General features: G+C 36.9%; 1 protein-coding gene across 1 annotated transcript in view; it reads right to left on the reverse strand.

The window, feature by feature from the left end:
• Positions 1 to 4,107: 4,107 nt before the first annotated feature.
• PIEZO2 (piezo-type mechanosensitive ion channel component 2) overlaps positions 4,108 to 7,882 on the reverse strand; it is a 731,335-nt gene continuing 727,560 nt past the window's right edge. The window contains exons 50-51 of the mRNA XM_006897012.1: positions 6,103 to 6,286; positions 4,108 to 4,619 (exon numbers count right to left, since the gene is read on the reverse strand). Of these exons, the coding sequence (XP_006897074.1) occupies positions 4,367 to 4,619; positions 6,103 to 6,286 (437 nt within the window). The 3' untranslated portion in view covers positions 4,108 to 4,366. The remainder of the gene's footprint in view (positions 4,620 to 6,102; positions 6,287 to 7,882) is intronic.

Raw genomic sequence — 7,882 nt, forward strand, 5'->3', positions numbered from 1 at the left:
TCGTGGTACTAGGGATATTGTTGCTGATGTTAGATGGATCTTGGCTGAAAGCAGAGAATACCAGAAGAATGTCTATCTGTGTTTCATTGATTATGCAAACACATTTGACTGTGTGGATCATAACAAACTGTGGCTGACTCTGAGAAGAATGGGAATCCCAGAACATTTAAACTGAAATCTGCCAAAGTTTCTGTAGGGATACATTACCTAAGTCTGGACCCCTGGTGCTGACTGTGGTCATGAGGATGTCACCATGCCTAAAACACTAAAAGGAACATTTGGAAGACAGGGGGCAGGGGTGGGGGGGAGTCATCTATTCATATAGTAGAAAAGCAGCTCAAATTACAAGAAAGGCTCACAGACAAGGAAGAAAGGAAATTTTGAAGAATGAAAAAGCTTTGTATCTCAACATTATTAGTAAAAAACTGCAGTGGTTTCAAAATCATCTTGAACTCAAAAAAGTAGAATATTCAAAGAAAGACAGTTGTGAATTAATTGAAAGTTATTTAAATTGATTCAACAATGAGTTGGAGCAGATTGAGTTACATAATAGTATAAAAAATAGACAGTTATCAAGGAAATGATGGAACATGAGTGACAGCAGTGTGAAGGATATGAACTTGAGTTTCCAGACATTGTAGATAGAGGTAATCTCAAAACTTTCAGGGAATGGGATTTTGATTTGAAGAAACTGACTAATATTAAAATGAGTGATATAAATAGGCTGACAAATACAGCCATAAATGCATGACCAGCAGAAGAAAACATCAATGAATGGGACCATACAAAGATTAAAGTGCATCGAAAGCATTTTCTAATAGAAGTTTTCTAATAGAAATGTTTTCTAATAGAAAACCTTCTGACTTGGAAAAAACATTTGACAATGCCATCTCAGACAAGGGTCTCATATCAAAAGTTTAAAGAATCCAGAGGGCTTCTACAAGAAAAAGACTGATAACCCAATTACAAAATGGACAAAAGATAGGGAAAGACTTTTCACAGAAAAATATATTTGGATGGCCAATAGACACATGAAGAAATGTTCAAAATTCCTGGCAATTCAAGAGATGAAATCCAAACCGCAATCCGATACCATTTTACCCCAGTAGCAGTGACAACATTTAATAGAACAGCAAGCAATAAATGTTGGAGAAGATGTGGAAAGATTGGAACTCTCATACACTGTTGGTGGGATTGTTAAATGGTAAAACCACTGTGTAAGTCAGTTTGGTATTTCCATAAAAAGCTGAACATAGAAATCCATATAACCCAGCTATTCAACTGCTAGGAATATACCTCAAGTAAAATAGAACTGAAACACAAATCGTTATTTGTACACTGACATTAATAGCAGTGCTATTCTCAATTGCAAAACATGAAAACAACTCAAATGTCCATCAACAAGCTGATGGATTGAGAAGCTGTGGTACATTTACATGATGAAATACTATGTAGCACCCAGGAGAAATGATTTAGAAACATACTACATAACATGGGAGTGACTAGAGATTATGCTGAGTGAACTAGCTCAGTTTCATAAGGACAAATAGTGCATAAGACCATTATTGTAAAAATAGGACGACTAGTAATATGTTTATAAAGGTCTAAGGAGGGAAGGGAATAGAGCAGGGGGAAATAATGGGGTTGCAGAATTTAACGTGTGAAGAGAGGCGGTGAAGGAAGTGGGAAAGATTCAGAAGGGACCTGAAAAGATGCAGTAGTGGGGGCATAGATTAATGGTGATTAATTTTACAAAACACAATGCATGGGAATGATTGTATGAAATGAAGGAAAGTGTGAAACACAATATATATGAATTTTATATGCATATAAAATAATAAAATGAGAAGGCTATTATGGATACTATGAATGGATACTTGAGTCTCTGAGTATCCTCCTCAGGGTACACATGTCCATAGTTATAGGTCACAGCTGAGTCTTTTGTGGTAATCATTCTCAGCCACAGGAATTTCTCTTGTCAAAGTCACCTTTGGCCATGACTTGCTCATGCAGACCCAAACACACTTGTCCCACCTTATTGTTGTTGTTATTGTTGTTAGGTGCTGTCAGGTTGAGAATGACTCATAGCAACCCTATGAACAAGAGACTTGAACCCTGTTCTATCTTGGGCTATTCTCTTAATTTCTTGCTGCAGTCACAGTATCAATTAATCTCACTGGGAATCTTCTCTTTCACTGACCTTCCACCTTTCTAAGTATGATGCCTCTTTCCAAATAGCTTTGCCAGCTTTGCCTCTAAGAAGCACTTTTATACTTTGATGGTCCATGGGATATTCAGTACTTTTCTCCTACAGAAACCACACGCCTGAGCTCTGTGGGATTGTCTAAATGGTACTTGCCCTGCAGGGGAACTTGTTTTTACTTAGTACCTGTTTTCCTCACCTACTGGGGTTCCTTCTGAGACCACACTCTCCAAAATGTCCTTATGGGGCTCTTTACCAGAGAGAAGAGCTAAAACAGCAGGTGGTTCTAGTGATGGGAAACATACACACTGAGGGTAGTTGGTTGATGGCTGAAGCTCACTAATCCCTCCAGTCCTGAGAACAGAGCTTGTCCAGTGCTCCCCTCTGTATTTCTTACTGAGGGTGACTTCTTCACATAGCAAATCTGCTTTCTGCAATTCCCCCACCCCTGACACATGGAAGCTTTTTCTCAAATGCCAAAATTGTTTTCTTGAGACTATTCCAAGTCTTGTATCTGCAAACCTCTATGCTTTCTTCTTATGAGCATTTCCCTACTCTTTCCAAAGTACTTTACTCTCAGTAAATTCCTTGAGCTGAATTTTCTAAAGAAAAAAAAAAACAAAACCTCAAAACTCTTCCAAATAGGAATATGCACAAAGTGGCTTGAGCTCACTGTTTTAATGTTTGAAAAATTTATTTTGGTAAAGCCAAGGTAGGCTTTCACAGAACACTGATAAGCACTGAACACTATGTAGATTCTTCTAATTTTCAAAGGTTTCATATTCATTAAAGTTTCTCTTATGGAAATAAAATTTATCAACCATTGTCTCCCATTTATATTATTCATGCCCAAATGAGAAAAACAAAACTAAAACAAAGTTGCCTCTAAATGATCTTTTCAACATCTGGATATACTGTTGAAAATGTTCCTGCCAATAAAGCAGAATGGTCAAAAAATTAGTTTGCAACATATGCTTTATTTTAAGTCAGTCTTGAATGCAAACTACACAGTATCATTTTTAAACATTCAGTGATTCCTCTCAGAAATTGTATTTTAATATGGAATGAAAACTACATTTTATTCATAAATTTTTCATGCTACATTTAATGAAGTTGTGATATTACCAATAATAATAATTTAAGAAAAGGCCCTTTTTATTTCCCCAAGCTCAATATGCATATTTCTTTCATAATTATGAACTTAAAAAACCTGTCTCAGGTGTAAAAATGTTAATTGGAATTATGTAAACTCTTTGATATACCTGAAAAATAGAAAGGAAAATGTCATATACTGAAAAAATTTTTGCCTTTAATCATCGACTTGGGGATGAGGAGAGGGCAGAAGAGTGATTGTGGCTTCAGATATTAATGGGTTACAAAGTCAGTGATCCAAACGCAGCTGGGGTGGCATCTCCTTTGTTTCATGTCTATTTCATGAGGAGCAGTAAGTCTCTCAAGCAGAACAGTCATTGTCATTGAAGCAAGCCACTAGCTGGATCTCCGCAAGCTGAGTGTCCACATAATTGCTTTGATGATTTAGTTATTCCTGAGAAGTCACTGATACTTAATGGAAAGATATCTACAGTATCTTCTGTTCAGATAAGGCAGTAAGAGTTTCACTAATTGTTACTTTTTGCTTAGAGTAAGGCTTCTCTTTCCACTGGAATCCTAATGGATTCCTGTCTTCCTCTCCCTACCTGAAGGTATTTATTCAGCTTCTCTTGCTGTTCATGTTGAGGGCATGCCAAAGGCTCACAGAGCTTCATCACAGCAGCTTCACAGTCAGAGGCCAAAGGCTGCACATTAAGTATGTTGGGTGCTGTTCCCAAAAGAAAGCTATGGGACTCCTTTCCTTCTTGCTGTTCTTTGGTTCTGTTTCCTCCGAGGAAAAGAGCCACTTTATGGAGTGAATCATAATCATGACACTGTTGACCAAACAAAGTAAGTAACCCTGATTTCAGAGATGTAGAATTACAAAGAACTTTGGCAGGGTCTTGCAAGGAAGCTTTTGTTTCAAAAGGAAGGGAGCTCCTTTGACCACCTGTGGGATGAAAAGCCATTTCCATTGTACCAGAAAATGCTTAGCTGTTAGAAGACCTTTGTGCTTTTTTTCCCCTTAAAATTCACATGTCAACTTTATTTGAAGTCTTTTATCCTAAGGTATCAATCTGCTTTTTCTCTAGTCCATTTGATCATTGTTTCTGGTGAGCGATACAGGAATATTAATTTGGCATAGAGGTCTTCCTCTAGCTCCAGTTCCCCTGTCTCTCGAACTAAAAAAATATCTGTGCACAACTTCAAAATTCGGTCCACATTTGGAAGCTCTTCAAACATGATGGAGTGAGAAATCCCACTGAAAAATTCACGGACAAACTTCCCGATCACAAGGACTACTGAAGCATATAATCCCATGATACTGAAGAAAAAGAGGAGTAGAAATGAGATAAAGCAGTTAGATATCCTTACCACAATATTTTTAAGAGACTAAAAATCCCTTAAAGTTTATCATATCATAAGAGATATGATACACTTTCAAAGCTTACTTTTTCCTCTTTAGTGAAAAAATTCTTTTTTTTGTTCTGAGTGAAATGGAAACTATATTAATTGCAAAAAGGGTACATAATTTAGAATTTTAACACTTGACAAAAAGAATCCTTTCATTCAAATGTGGAAATAACCTAGCTTAACTCTTTCATGTATAAACTTCAAGTGATTTTACTATATTTATTACAGATATAAATTCAGCTTGTTTGGTTCCATAATCAACACTCTTGACACCAGAAGCAGTAAACAAAAAGACAAATTGCATTAGGAAAATCTGCTGTCAGAGACCTCTTCAAAGTGCTGAAGAGCAAGGATTTCAATCTAGAGACTAAGGCATGCCTCAACCAGACCATGGTCTTCACATTTACTTGCTATGCATCAGAGAGCTGGACAATCACCATGGATGACAGAACAAGAATTGATTCATTTGAGTTGTGGTGCTGGAGAAGAGTGTTGAACATATATAATGAACTGCAAAGAAAACTAACAAGTCTGTTTTGGAGAGGCTGAAACCAAGCTGTTCCTTGGAGGCAAGGGCTTTGGGAATCCGTCTCACGAACTTTAGGCATGTAGCCAGGAGGGACTAATCTTTGGAGAAGGATATCATGCTTGGAAGGGTAGAGGGACAGTGTAGGAGAGGAAAACCCCAGATGAGATGAATTGACACAATTGGGGTAATGAGGGTAGGTGTGTTGAGGACAGTGCTCAGGACAGGGCAGGTTTCGGAGCTATTGTCCATAGGGTTGTGCTATGAGTCATAGTTGACTCCACAACACATAACACAACAAGGATATGTTAACATATTATAGGTTTGTTTATATATCTATATCTATCTCTATCCATATCCATATCCATATCTATATCTATCTATATATAAATGAGATTCTCAGCAGAGAAGAATTTCTGAAGAGGTGAAGAATTTCTGAAGAGGTGGATTAGGGGGACTTTCTTATAGAAGACAGAGGTTTCAGTAGAACATAGTGATCAGACCTCTAAACTACCAGAACTATCAATTCAATTGATCACAACTGCCAAGTTTAAGAAGGGAAAACAAGAGATAGCTGTATGTGTTTATAAATTTAAACACTGAGTGACATCAAATTATGCCACACCAATAGAGTTTATGAAGATAGTTGGGAAATGTGGCTTCCAGGCATGCCCTCAATATGGACTCACATAGGAAATTGATTTCTTCAGGACTCATGTTTAGACATAAAGAACTACAAGATCTGAATTTTAATATTGCAGTAATGAAATCCTACAATTCTGTAAAGCTAAAACAGTTTTTAATTCCCAACTTCCCATTGACAGGGATATATGCTCTTGTAGCTGCTGATTGTGAGATGAGTTCTTACCCATAGCCAGCCAGGAACCCAAGACTCGGGGGGCTGACTTTGTCATTGAAGACCACCAGCTCCAAGGCCTGATTATGCTGGTTGTATATTCTATTTCCAGTCAGGTTGAGAACCCACCACTCACTGTTAGATTCAGTTGTATTGTCCCTGGATAAAATGATGGTGATATTCATGAAGTTATTTTCTATAATGGGGAAAAAAAGGAAAAAAGTAGTATAAGAATTTTAGAATTTAATGCATATCAATGGCTCTGAGATGGCAAAGCTTAGTTATAATTTCAGGATGAAAAGGTCCTCAGGACAACACAAATACAAAATGATTCCTTTTCAACTCAAGAGGCCATGCATTATAGTGTATGTCTATGGTAGCCAATTTACAAGGAGAAAGTTGAAGAATTTTCTTCTGAACATCTGTGCTGATAATTCCAAAGAACTAATTATTCCTTTAAAGACCCAAATTATTGACTTCTTATTTAATGAATGATTAATTTATATTACCAGTATTTATTTACTGTTTCCCAGGAGAAATACACTCTATAAATTACAAAGGGGTTACAACATTGCATGTGACAATGTTTCTTTTTTTTTCAATTTAAAAATATGTTTATTTCTCCTGTCAATAATAAGTTGGGATATTTTTAAAAGTATATTCATCATACAATCATGATGTTAGGTGCCATCAAGTTAGTTTCACGTTCCTGTATGTAACTCAGGCAGGCAGTGTAGATTGTCCCATTGGGGTACAGTCCTCAAGGAAGGAGGTCTTCAGGTCTTTGTTCCTCAGAGCCCTGGGTGGTGCTCAAGCATCTCCCTTTCAGTAAGCAGAGCTGAATGCAGAGCCATTGCACTGCCAGGGCTCTTAAGAGTCATGATAACAAAGTATATATGTAGCATATAATGAAACCAAACACCAAGGCTTTTATAGAGGTATGAAAGGAGACATGAGTAAATGCAGTGAGAGAGGACATTGTATGGTGGAAAACATTGAAAGCAGGAAGATGGCATTTGTCCACCTAATCCGTACATTCAATTACTACCAATAACTGAAGATGTGAAACTTTGCCACTATAGACACTTTGGTGTCTTGGCACAGTAGAGAGAATTGTGAACTCCTGCACCCATCATCTAGCTTGGAGAGTCATGAACCTTTTGCAATCCAGTTATAATGCCAAGTTTTTGTTTTCCTTGTTTTGTGGATTGTTTTGTCTTGTTTCCCTGAAGGATTTTAAAAGCACCACCAACCATAATCATCTTCCTGTACTTGTAATTACCTTAGTTTGCATCTCTAACTGGTAAGTACTTTGAAAAAAAGTAAGCACCATGCCATTATCATATCCAAAGAAATTAATTCCTTAATACAATCTAATTTTCTATCCTTAGTAATATTTTTCCTCTAATCTAAAAAATGGCATTTTATAGTTGGTTTAAATCAGGATCTAAACAAGGATTGTTTGCTATAATGACATTTCTGCTTTTTATTCTAGCAGTTGATTTGATAATTTGTGTGTGTATGTATGTGTCTGTTTCTCAGTGTGTATCTGTCTCTCTCCCATGTTGTATCCAGGTGGTATGAGCTCAGTTCCTCTGTTACAAACTTTGCACCTGAGATTTTGGCATCCACTAATGATTGTTGCCTAGAACCGTGATTTCCTCAGGGGCTGAAAACACTGCATTTCAAATTATATCACTCCTTCTGCTTTTACTAGTTTGAATTCTTTATAGAACTTTTTTCTCATCAGCCATCAGCTGTATAGTTACTATGAAATATAGTTTGTACTTGA

The sequence above is a fragment of the Elephantulus edwardii genome, unplaced genomic scaffold (genome assembly GCF_000299155.1).
Source record: "Elephantulus edwardii isolate Elephantulus edwardi_28Jun2011 unplaced genomic scaffold, EleEdw1.0 scaffold00196, whole genome shotgun sequence".
Lineage (NCBI taxonomy): Eukaryota > Metazoa > Chordata > Mammalia > Macroscelidea > Macroscelididae > Elephantulus > Elephantulus edwardii.